General features: G+C 53.7%; 1 protein-coding gene across 1 annotated transcript; it reads left to right on the top strand.

Annotated features, from left to right (window-relative positions):
• The first annotated feature begins 5,456 nt into the window (after positions 1-5,456).
• Positions 5,457-9,921, top strand: GRP (gastrin releasing peptide). The gene is made up of 3 exons (XM_055699023.1): positions 5,457-5,659; positions 6,487-6,737; positions 9,593-9,921. The coding sequence occupies exons 1-3, from the start codon at positions 5,512-5,514 to the stop codon at positions 9,644-9,646; spliced, it is 453 nt and encodes a 150-aa protein (XP_055554998.1). The 5' UTR covers positions 5,457-5,511; the 3' UTR covers positions 9,647-9,921.
• The last annotated feature ends 2,495 nt before the right edge of the window (positions 9,922-12,416 follow it).

Below are 12,416 nucleotides of genomic sequence, written 5' to 3'. Positions count from 1 at the left end.
AATAAAACTTAAGAACTAGAATAAATCCATATTACCTTTTTTATCCTTATGAACAGGTAAATAAAGAAATGCTAATAATGCACAACTGTATTCAAAGAGTGGGCTGGATCCACAGCGGGGCAGAGGAAGAGGTCATGAGGCCAAAGAGACAGGATGGGTCTTTGTGCCTATCCCTGCCTGTTCACATCTGCCTGCCCAGTGCCCACATAACGTCCTGAGCACAGACCAGGCGTCCATCAGCCTATGTGTGGTCTGAGTCCTGGGAGCCTTGACAGCCTCTGCTGTGCCCATGCCCACCTTAGTACCGCCAGCTCCCTGGCGACGACTGGGACCCCTCCGTGCAGCGCAGCCCAGCTGCTGCCTTAGCAGAGGTTTTCCTGCATGAGCCTCCTCATCCAAGAGAGCACTGCTGATGGAGGCGCACAAGACCGTGCATCAATCTGCCTGCTTTGTTTGCTCTTTGTTCCCAGGGAAAGGACAGGGTATGGGATGCTGTTGCTCATGCCCTCTGCCCTGCCTGGTGCATGCCACACTTGTGGCTGCACTGCGAGTGAGGCTGGGCTCGGGTCCTGTGCTCCCAGCATCGCAGGTGGCACGTCTCCACTCTGTTCTGGCTGGAGGTTTGTTGCAGCTGCAGTTTTCCCTGGTTTCTCATTGCTGTGTCCGTAGGGCTGTCAGCTACCACTGTGTTAGATTTACTGCTCTTGATACTTTCTGCATATACTACTGGAATGTTTCAGCACCTTTGCAGTGGTTTGGCTTAGTTTTAAGTAGATGTCCTGGTTTTATTTATTAGGGATAAGGTTGTGCTGTGCTGCTTCAGTGCCACATTTGTGTTCCAGTCAGTTTTCCCTTTTACTGAACTGTTTGCAGCCCATGCTCTAGTTGTGATCCCACAAGAGAGATGCCAGGGTACATAATGCACAAGTTCCTGCCCTGTTGGCCCAAATGTGCTAGCACTTAGGGAAAGGCACGCAATACAAGAGCGACTGCCAGCCTGGGCCAAGCAAATCCCTGGAGCTGGAGGGGACATGAGCCATGCTGTGCGGATGATAATCCTGCCTATGAAGTCATCAAGCCCTCCAATTCCCAGTGATCATGGCATAATAAATATGTCAAGGAGCGGCTTCTTCCTTCACAGCTCAACCTGCTCCCAAGGTCCATTGGCCACAGCAAGCAGGGGACACCTGTGGGGCAGGCAGTGAGGTCGGGACGGTACCAGATGGCCCCAGGGGTTTCACTGGGGGAGCTGTGGGCAAAGACCTGGTTCCATCACCCTCATCACAGGCCAAGGAGTGTGGCTGTACTACTGCCCATTAAAAAAGCAAATTACACATTTTGTCCTGCTCAACAAAAGCCACCAAGGGCCTAAAGGGGGAGCAGGGGCAGTCCCAAGCCACAAGGGTATTTGTTGAAGAGATTCAGTTATTTCATAAAATTAACATAGCTACCCGATTTCCCTAAGGCCATGAGTGAGAAGCATTGCTCAAGCACATACTCCACCACAATTAAGGCACTCTTCTCTCAGCAATGAAGCTGATGGCACTCAGCATCATGCACAGGACCAAGCGCACGCTGCAGGCACGGTCCCCCTCTGCAAACAGTGGCGGGCAGTCTGCGATAGCTAGTGATGACTGTGGCAGCATTCTGGTGGCAGGCTGGGCCGATGCCCCTGCCTCTCCCTGCCTCAGCACATCCAGCCTCAAGACTCTGCATTGCGGTTTGGGTACAACCACTCCAGCACCACCTTTCCTTCAGCCTGCTGCGCACAATCTGCCACCATGGGATGTGGAAGAGTGGGTCAGTTCAGCGCAGCCCCCTGGACACATTAATTTTGATTGCACAACTGATTTCCAGTCATTCTGACAGAGGAAGGTCCTAAGAATGTCCTGAGAGACATTTTGATCCTAAAACCCACACAAGTATTCCACCAGGCAGAAGAAAGCCCCAGCTGTATCTCACAGATAAGTGAAGCAGAGTGTGTGATGGGTCCAGCACACATTACAGCAAAATACAGCAAAGTATTTTGGGGAAAGTGTTAAGTCGCACAGCCTAGGCTGCTATGGAAAAATACAAGCTCACCTCTAAAACTCCCTACAGACACGTTTTGGAGCCTGCTGACGGCTCAGTATTTCAGGTCCATTATTGCAGGTGTCAGTTCTGTGTACGCATGACTCAAGACACACGTGCAAATTATGGGATTAAAGATCTTACTAGGGTCTGTTTCTTTTGAAAATGGTAAGACTAAACTTCCATGGGAAATACTCAATGAAGAGAGAAGGCTCTCATGATGGCTGTCAATCTGAGAGCAAAGGTAAAACTAAAAGAGACAAACAGGCCTGTAGGGTTGCTTTAATTTGGGGAATTTTTTTTTTCTTTTTTAGAAAAACAGAAAATCCCCAGACTGAGTTTTTGTTGGTGGTTTGCTTCAAATAACTCAGTTTTATTGTTTGGAGAAGTTAAACAGATTATTATGTTTGTCTTATGACAAAACCCTGGAAATGTGATTTTCCTGGCAAAAAAATCCTCCACCTAAAAACCTAATCTTAATTATAAAAAAAATTTAAACTCAGATTTGATCAACTCTCTAAATCAGTATTTTTCACTGTAACTTTAAGCATCAAAAGGGCAAACTGACTTAAACTTTCATTAAGTCCATAATACAAGGTAAAAAATGGGAGTATATAAGGAACAATCTCAAATTAAAGCAGCTCAAGACAGTGTAAAATGAGACTTAGTGTGAAGGCATAGCCTTTAACACATGAAGTGTAGGAAAACATAGTATATACACAAAACATGAGAAGGGTTTATTTGTTTGCATTGCATTTGTGGTAAAAGAGACTTAGGACTAACGGGCAATGAGGAACTGAGTAAGAATTCATGGTTTGGCACCACTAGCCAAAGCTTACTAACAGCACAGGTGTTACATGCAGCTATATACAACTTACTGACCAGAATTTGACTTTATGTTGTTAATCCTCACTGAGCCCTATGTAAAGCAACAAAGGCAAAACCACTGGCAACAGCTGAAAGCAACAAAAGTACTGTGCTGAGCCTAGTACCAGGAAACAACCAACTTCCTAAGTTAATTTGTGCAAACATGGTAGTTCTGGGGAGACCTGAGCCATCAGGCTTCCCCTTGGCTCAGCGGGCTGGTGGAGTGGGGTCTGAGGGAACCATGTCGGTGGCTTATGGATCGACCAACCAGGGCTGAAACAAGGGGTACCAGGAACCACGCTGTGCAGAGGGCATGCTGCGCTGGACACCATGGTCCCAGGGGCCACAGCAGGGCTGGTGGCTGCAGCCCAGAGCTGAGGCCCCAGTGCCAAGGTGAGTCAGGTCCAGCACAACAGCCTGGGGAGGCCTGGACAGTCAGAGCACTTCCAGTACAGCTGCTGTAGCTTAGGAAAGCCAAATATTTTGCTTTGTATGTTGGGTTGGGGTTTTTTGCCTGAAAACGCAGTTTCCTGAATTTTCGATTTCCTGTCCTGAATTGCAATGATATGGCTTTCTCACAGATGGCAATATGGTATTTGATCAGCTGCACTCAGCACAGAGCACACATTGGCTGTAGCTGTACTGCAGGCTGCACAGTGAAACTCATTGTTGAGGCATGGGAATACTATTGCAAATTAAACAAGAATGCATAATTAATAACCAAAATAAAAGAATGAATCACATTAATCAGTAAAAGAAGATGCAACAAACTAAGACTAAACAAGGGAACAATGTAGCTCATACAGTAGGATACACAACTGACTACAAAAGACATTGTACTAGACACTTTGCCCAGTAATTATGTTAATTCACTTCCACGGTAGTTTCCACTGGGTATAGTTTGGTTCCATGTCATGCAGGGTTAGCTGAAGGATCTGGCAAGTTCCTTAGTCAGCTCTGTTAACTGTGTGTCCTACCTCCTGACACAGATCTCTAGACAGCAAAATCATCAGAGTCTATACTGTACTGATTCCACATGACTCCAGCCCTGCCTCTGTCGTTCTCCTCCAGGATACACAGCACACCGGGGCTTAATATCCCCTTACCACTCATCCACCTTGACTTTGGTGATGCTACTTACCTCCCCAAAGCTGAGAACATGTTCAAGTGTTCCGCTGCTTCCAGGCCTTTGCAGTTGTACATCTCCTTCGGTGATGCATCCGCCCCTTCCTCGCACTGCTCTTCAGGGCAGACACCCTGTCATCCGCTGTCACAGACTGGGCTGGTTCCAGGCACCTTCGGGTGCTGCGGAGGTTACAGGGTCTCTGTGCAAGGGAAGAAGAAAGTCCTGTACATGTGAGAGCCGCATTACTGACGCCTGTGACAGTGAATTTGTGTGATGTCGGAAATTAACATAAACTCTCCGCACAAGATCTATTTCAAAGAGCTTCAAGTGATGTTGTCCTTTGAGTTTGGTCTTTTTACAGCCATTCCTCCCACCGAAAAAACGCAGGAGCTTCCCCCCAGCCCCATAAGCTCTCGTAAAAACGTTACAACCTGTTCGGTCCCTGCAGCCCGAGTCGCCAGCCGAACCTTGCGTCCCGCAGGGAGATCGCCTCACTTTAGCCGAAACTTCTTTAAACAGCTCCAGCGGCAGCAGCGTGACCGGGCGGCGGCGGGCACCTCCCGGCCCCGGCTCCCAGGGGCGCCCGCCGCCGCCTGGGAAAGGGGCCCGGGGGCGGCCCCGGGCGGGCTGGGCACCGCTGGCAGCACCCGGCCCGGGCGCTCTGAGGCCCCTCGTGGCCGGCCCCGGGCACCGGCACCACCTGCGGCGGCGGGAGGCGAGGGGTGGCCCGGGTGCGGAGCGGAGCCTCTGGTCTCCCAGTGTAATGGCTGGAACGGCCCCGAGGGAGTGTCGGCCGGCCCCTGCCCAGGCTGGAAGCGGCCGCCGCGGGAACCGGCAGGCCCGGCCGCCGGCCCACGCACGCCCCCCGGGGCAGCACGCCGGGCGGGGCCGGGCGGCGCGAAGGGGGCCCCACACCGGCCGGCCGGGAGCAGCGCGGCCCCGGGTGAGCCTGCCCAGCGGATGGCGGCCCGGGGCTCGGCGACGGCGGCCGGGGGCGGTGAACCTGGCTAGGCCCAGCCCGGCGCGGCAGAGCGGAGCGGCGGGGCTGAGCCCCGGGGCAGGCACACCCTCGGCTCCCCCTGCCGCGAGCCCGCCGGGGCGGGGAGGCAGCCAGGGCGGGCCGGGACTGCCGGCAATGGCCCCCGCCCCCACAGGAGGTACGGGCGGCCGGGGGCGGCCGCAGCCCCGGCGCCGTGAGGAGGCGTCAGGCGTGGGAACTCCGCTCGCTCCCGGTCCTGGGTCCGTATAAATGGGGGGCGGCGGCAGCGGCGGCAGCGCTTCGCCCAGACGGAGCCAGAGCCGGCGGCAGCACCGGCGGCAGCACCGGCGGCAGCACCGGCGGCAGCACCGGCGGCAGCACCGGCGGCAGCACCGGCGGCAGCACCGGCGGCAGCACCGGCGGCAGCACCGGCGGCAGCACCGGCGGCAGCACCGGCGGCAGCGGCACGATGGGCGGCGGCGGCCCGCGGCGGCCCGGGGTGCTGCCTCTGCTGGCGCTGGCGCTGCTGGCGGCGCAGGGCGGCGCGGCTCCCCTGCAGCCCGGCGGCTCCCCCGCGCTCCCCAAGATCTACCCCCGCGGCAGCCACTGGGCTGTGGGTAAGTCCGTCCCGCCCGGCAGCGCCCGGCGGCGTGGAGCCAGCGTGGCTGCCGTACCGGAGCGCAGCGCGCTGCCCCGGGCCGGCAGCTCCCGTGCGAGGGCGGGCCGGCCACCGCGGAGAGCCGAGCGCCGGGAGCGGACAGCACTGCCGCGGGGGCCGGCCAGGACGTCGCCGCGCCCTCGCCGCTGCGCCCCTGCGGCCGCTGCGTCTCCCGCCGCCGCCTTTCCGCAAAAGTGCGGGGGGCCAGATCCCAGCCCGAGGGCAGCGGCCCGGGACCCGCCGGCACCCAGGGGCGCAGCCAGCAATCGGCGGCATCCCGGGGCGCCCGGCCTGGGAGAGCGTTCGCCGGCGCTGCCGCTCCCCTGCCCGCAGCAGCCTCCTTCGCCGCCCGAGGCCACCTGCGATCTCCCTCCGATGACAGCAAAGCGCTGGTTAGCAGAAGCGTGTTCCGCTTAGCCCCTAGAAGGGTACTGGAGCGCGGGCTTACGCTAGAGTTCCCGTGCCAAAGCAGGAGAAGTCCAAGTCCTACAGCTTCTCCATCCACTTCTCATTCCAGCAAATCTTGCCAGGTGCCTCTTCCCAGCTCCAGGCAAAATACTGGGTTATTCCTGCCCGTTCTCAGCAGCGTCTTCTCTGACAACATGGCATAAGAGGCAGAGGAAATTAATTGTGTGTGACACTGTGACAACATCTCGTCCCAGTTGCCCTTCCCTTCCCTTCCCATCCCTCCATACTACCAGTCAATAACAACTTCCAGCTGATGTTTGAACAGCCAAATCGATAGGTCTTTTGGTTAATTTCGTGCCACTGACATTGTTGTTACAGGACATTTAATGGGGAAAAAGAGTGCTGGAGATTTTCCTTATGTTTATGAAGAAGAAAACAAGACACCGTTTTTGGCATTACGTGAAAATATCAAGCAGCTGGAAGACTATCTGCAGTGGGAAGAAATCTCAAAATATTTGCTGCGGCTGCTGGAAGGGAATGAAAATAGAAGTGCTGACTTTTTGAAAGGAGGGCTTCCCTGGTATAACAGGAACACCTGGGAGACAGATGACAATAGCAGTTGGAAAGATGTAAGTAAGATAAAACCCATAAAAAGCCACCATATATCCACATTTCATTTTACAGTAACATATCAGCTGCTTCTAGCTTGTGGGTTGTCCAGAAAGCAGCAGAAATGCATCTCTGACACTAGCCATTCAGTACAGTAAGACTCTACTTTTGATTACAGATTGTCACTCACAGATTGTATTTTTTAATGAATTTATTTGCTACTGGTTATAACTCAGCAAGCATCGAGCAGATTTTAGTGTCTGTATTCCCTTCAAGTTCCTTGGTCCTTCCATTCTTTTCTTCTTTAGCACTTCATGCTCAGGTGACTGTGGCAACACCAAGTTCTGTACTAACCCAGCAAAACCAAGCTAGCGTGGGACACAGGAGTGACTACAGAGGGCAGGAAGAAGGCAAAGCCTTCTGTATATAAAGCCACATCGTATTGACTCTGTGGCTATTCTGGCTGTCATGTCTGGCTCGCGAGGCACTGCCAGTCAGTGAATAGAATGGCTGGGTGGGAGAGTTTTTTGTTTTCCCAGCTTTGGCTTTGCCTCGTGCAAGTCTCTTCCCCCAGCTAATGGTGCTGGTCACTGCTGGGGTCATTTGTGGTCTTGCAGAATCGGGCTGTGGCTACTGATAAGCTGTAATATGTGCCTAGGAGCCACCTCTCCATCCCTCAAGTCGATGTACTTACTAGCACTATTTCACAAGATAACAAGACTTTGGAACAGATTCACCCCTGTTCTTCTGGAAAATCCTGTAAAATGCACTTGGGAGGGTATCAGTAAGGCTTTACTGAAAGTCACCAGGGTCTAAATGACATAATGGAAATTGCAGAATTTGCTAGGAAACTCCTTTGTCAGGTACAGTAATACCATTATTACTCTCTGTGTGTGTGTGTGTATATATATATATATGCACACTACTGACATAGCTGCAGAATTCTTTTGGGTGACATTGAAACAGAATAAACAGATTCATGCACACACCTCCTAAAAACATTACTGGAAAGATTTTTTTTTTTCCTTAGGGTATTCTACTGTAATGTGTTGTAATTTAATATTCCTGGGCTAACTTCAGCCCAGTCTCCTTCCTGAACTGGTGCAGGGATGTCAGTGAATACTTCAGGTTTTGACTTGAATTCAAGTTAAAATGTACCTGTTAAATTAAGCCATGATTTAAGTATCTTACACCACTGGTATGAATGTTGTCCATAGGTTTCTTTCTGGCCATGGCTTTATGATGGTGATTAATACTATCTAAAAAGGAAACCATTTATCTCATCTTCAGCTCTGCCTTGTGCATCTTTGTAATGGAATTTGATAAAGAAATTCCATTATGCTATGTAAACAGGGAAATATTTTGGCTTCTAAAAGTATCTGGTATCTACTTTATCTAATGATTTACTAAATCATACTTTAAAAGGCTGAAAGTTGCCTCTGGTAAGGTGAATCACATCCACATGTGTGTACTTTTACCCTAAATTAATATCCACTTTTTTGTGGTCTGACATTGAACATATATGTGAAATAATGAGATTATTGCCTTAAATATACAGATTTCTCCAATGATTAGTAAAAAAAAAAATAACGATAATAGTTGTTTTTAAGAAAGGAGGCCTTTTTTATAAAGGTGGAATTGTGGTGTTGGTATGAAATTCAGTCATACATGTATACAGTGATACAAGAGCGCAAATGACCTTTGGATTTTGATTCCATAGATTTTTCTGGATGTGAGGGGTTCCATGTTGCACAAACCTTGGTTAGACAACACCCTTGTTTAAGGTGCTGCTGCACCACAGCTAATGAAGGTGTCCGTGTCCAGGAATGGTGAGTGTAGCTATCTGCCCTGGTGGAGGATGGCCAGGTAGAGTAAGCTGACAGCCATGGTGCAATGCATATGAGAACTTTGTACTTGGCATTAGATACTTTTCCAGACATACTGTGCTGGACTTTGAAATAGAACCTGATCCAAGGAGGAATGGGACACCGTATTTACGGTGGGTTACTGTTCCTTGTGAAATGGCCCATTGGACTAAGATATTGAAATGTGACCAACAAAAGGTAAAGCATGAACCCTACTGTCAGTGGATGGAATAGCTGTCCCAAGACCATGTCGCCGTCGAGGCGGCTATAATTAATTCTCATAGGCTGAGTGTGCACTTGCAGAGATGCTAACCATGGAGTCTGTGGCTGTGTGTGTGCAACCCTATGTTCCCATATACTGAACATAAGCGAAGGCAGGCTGTGTTTCAAACTTGAATTTTAAGATCAGAAATCCCCAAAGCTGAAGGCTGCAGAAGTAAATACAGATGCATACTTTGGGTAACTCATTTCAGGGTCTTGCTTATTAGCTCAAGTTAATTCTGTGCATTACTCCCCACTAGCGCTCATGCTGTGCTGTACGTAATTGTTCCAGGAACTGGACTTAGGGTCATGCACTGAGTTGTTTTCTTCTGTTTTCAGTTAGTACCAGGCAATGGAAGACCTTGCCTGCTCTCTATTCTGTAAATAAATTACAGTTAAAGTAGTTAAAAATCAGAAGGGAAGTCTCTTCTGCAAGTTGGCCTAAGTGTAAAGTGGAGTGTGTGGGGGTGTGGGAGGGGAAGCTTTAAATTGTTTCTGTGGCTTAGCTTTTCAACACTGGTGAGACACTATATAAATAAGAAGGCAGACAGAATGATTTGGGAGAATGGCTTTCCTCCTACTTGGGCAGTTGGGTCTTATGCTAACTAAGACAGATGAGGTCTGTTTTGAAAAGATTATTAGGAATATGTTATGTGAACACACAGAGCAGGTATATATTAGGCTTATTATCTTAGTGAATGACTTTTTTCAGCGCTGGTCTATAAATAACGTTTTTCTCTTTTTATTAGATGATGGACCATCTGCTTCAAGTTGGGAATATGAAAAAGAGCACTCCAAGCTGAAAGGTCGTCTCTAAACTAAATCATGAAGAAACGGAATACTTTCCCTAAGAGACTGCATTTCACAAGCACTTGATTGTATCAGATAATCAACAAGGTCTCTTTTCTGTAGACAAGATTTCCTTTGTGTAAAATACCTAAATATATGTATTCTTGTATGTTTCAGCAGTGACTAAACTCTACTTCACTTTCAAGGTTGCATTTTCTCACTTGAATGGCTTTAATATATATATAGATAGATACAAAATTGTCATGGAAGGGTCTTCCAATCAATTACATGACTTACCTATCTAATCAGTTCATCTCATAGTTCAAATAGGACTAATAAAAAGGCCGAGTTTATACTTTTTTTCGAGTGAATACAATAGAAATCGGCTGTGCCACAGCTGGTAACAAAGGAAGAACAGAGTGATTCCTTTTCCACCGAAGGTCGCTGGCGGCGTGGGGAGCTGGCGGCCCGCCCGTGGTGGGGCCGTGCCCGCCGGGAGGGGCGGCCCTGGGGCTGCGGAGGCTCGGCCTCCCGCCGCTGCCCCGCACGCCGCCCCCGCCAGCCGTCCGCGGCTCAGTGGCACAGCGTGGCTGCGTGAGACCGGAGAAAGATGCTGCCTCCGGGCGTGACACCGTTTGGGGCTGCGGCCGAGTGGTGCCCCTGGTCGCTGTCCCTCCCCGGCCGGCCGCGCCGTCGGAGGCCCCGGCGAGGAGGGGGAGCCTCTCCCCCATGGCCAGCACCGGCAGCGCAGCGTGAGGGCGGCGGTGAACTGCTGTCCGAGCGCAGCAGGCCTGCGTGGCGGTGACGCTGCCCGACGCTGCTGAGGCCGCCCCTGCGGCACCGCGTCCGGTTCCCGGCGCCCCAGTACAAGAGGGACCTGGACGAGCTGGAGAGGACCCAGCACTGGGCCGGAGGGGCGGTCACGGGGCTGGAGCCCCTCAGCCAGGAGCGGCTGCGGCCGAGCGGGCTGAAGGGGAGCAGACTCGGGAGCCCTGCCGATGTGCACGGGATACCCGAGGGGCGTACAGAGGGCCGGGCCCTTCCCCGCCATACCCGGTGAGGGGGGCGGAGGCAGTGGGCATCCCGGAACTTCAGGGGACCCGTTCTCGCCGTGAAGGTGGCCGGGCACGGGCACAGGCACAGGCTGCCGGGGGCGCGGTGCAGCCTCCGGCCTCGGAGCTGCTCAAACGGCGCTCGGGCACAGCCCCGGGCAGCCGCTCCCGGGCCACCTGCAGGAGCCGGCGCTGAGCGGGGCGCCCCCAGGGCCCCCGACCCCGCCGTCGGGGGAAGGGCACGGAGACGGAACCGCCAGCTGCCCGGCTTCGCTCGGGCGGCCGGAGCCGCCTGCCTCCAGCAGGCGGCGCCCTCGCCACACGGATGGGCGCGCGGGGCGGGCCGGGCGGGGGCGGGGCGGGGCGGTGCTCTGCGGGCTGCCCGGCCAGATCGGTCCCGTCTCGGTGCCTCCGGTGTCGGGGCCGGCCCGACGCTGCGCCCATTTGTTGCGGTTGCCGGCGCGTCCCGCGCGGTGCCGGTGACCCCAGCCGCGGGGGGAGCGGGGCGTCCGGCTGCTTTCTAGGGGCCGCCACGGGCACGGCCGGTTCCAAACTCCATCGCGCGTGTCTTTGCGCGGCCGAGGCGGCAGCGCCTGGCGGGGGGCCGCTGCCCGGTGCGGCCCCGGTGTGTGACGCGTGTTCCCGCGGCCCCCCTCGCGGCGGGTGCCGTGCCGGCGCGCTCCCGGAGCCGCGAGGGGCGGGGGGGGCTGCCACTTCCCCGCCCCGGCGCGCGCCGCGCAGCCCCGCGGGCCTCGGAACGGTGGCGGGCGCGACGGTGCCGTGGCCGCCGAGCTGCCTGCGCGCCTCAGCGCTGACACCCCGGCTCCCGGGGCAGCGCTCGGTCGTCTCGGCGGACATCCCGGCCTGTGCCGGCCAGAGGGAGCACCCAGCATGTTCGGGTGCTGTCCCGGGCCTTTTAGAACTTAAAAATGCTTCCCCGTTTCAGGGGAACTTAAAAATGCTGTCTTTCTCCCTCTGTCCCCGTTGCCACTTGCCCAAAGGCGATGCAAAGTCTTGCCAGGGGTGCACGTAAGCATGGGGAAGTTTCCTGATGTGGGGTGCCGGTCTGTCCTCCCCCCACCTCCGAGGCCACCGGCCCTCCTGGCAGGCAGGACTTGTGAGAAGGCTTCTCTGCAGCCTGGCTTCTGCCGCCAAGCGATTTGATTTTGGCTCCGTGCGGGGCCAGATTGGGCCAGCAGTGCCTACACACTTTGCCCAGACACCCAGAGGGAACGCTGCTCAGAAAGACACGAGGTAGGAGGAATCCCTAGCAGAGCAGGAGAAGCAGGAAGCAGCCTGCTCTGGGGCAGTGGAGGGCAAACCCTTGAGACCCTAGCGACTACGCACATTAAACAAAGTGGGCTGCAGCTTAGCTAGTGCCAGGTACCCTTGGGGATGCTAGGCCGTCCCTGGAAAGCTTTGGTCACACGTTCCAACCAACCTTCCCCTGCCCAGCCTTTGCAGGGATAAAGGCAGAGTGGAGGAAGGAGTTGAGCAAAATAAGAGGGGCACCACAAGAACGTGCTTGGGAACCTGGCTTTAGTCTTCATGTGGCCAAGGTCACTGGAGTGAATATGTGTGTGTGTTGTACACCCAAGAAATAAAAGAGAAGAAGCCTGGCACAGAAGACAAAGCACTGTCTGAAGACTTAAGAGATCTTTGTACAGGCTCCAGGTGGGATGCTAAGCACAGGCACCTGCTGTTGTTAGCATCCTTGGCCTCCAGCTATGGA

This window comes from Falco cherrug, chromosome Z (assembly GCF_023634085.1).
Source record: "Falco cherrug isolate bFalChe1 chromosome Z, bFalChe1.pri, whole genome shotgun sequence".
Lineage (NCBI taxonomy): Eukaryota > Metazoa > Chordata > Aves > Falconiformes > Falconidae > Falco > Falco cherrug.
The sequence above is the reverse complement of the archived record's forward strand: the minus strand, read 5'-3'. Positions and strand labels throughout refer to the sequence as shown.

What these genes read in the sequence shown, in the direction of transcription:
- GRP (XM_055699023.1), top strand. Translation starts at nt 5,512, where the DNA reads ATGGGCGGCGGCGGCCCGCGGCGGCCCGGGGTGCTGCCTCTGCTGGCG. An exon ending in CGGCAGCCACTGGGCTGTGG is followed by an intron (nt 5,660 to 6,486) that starts GTAAGTCCGTCC and finishes TTGTTGTTACAG; the next exon opens with GACATTTAATGGGGAAAAAG. An exon ending in ACAATAGCAGTTGGAAAGAT is followed by an intron (nt 6,738 to 9,592) that starts GTAAGTAAGATA and finishes TCTTTTTATTAG; the next exon opens with ATGATGGACCATCTGCTTCA.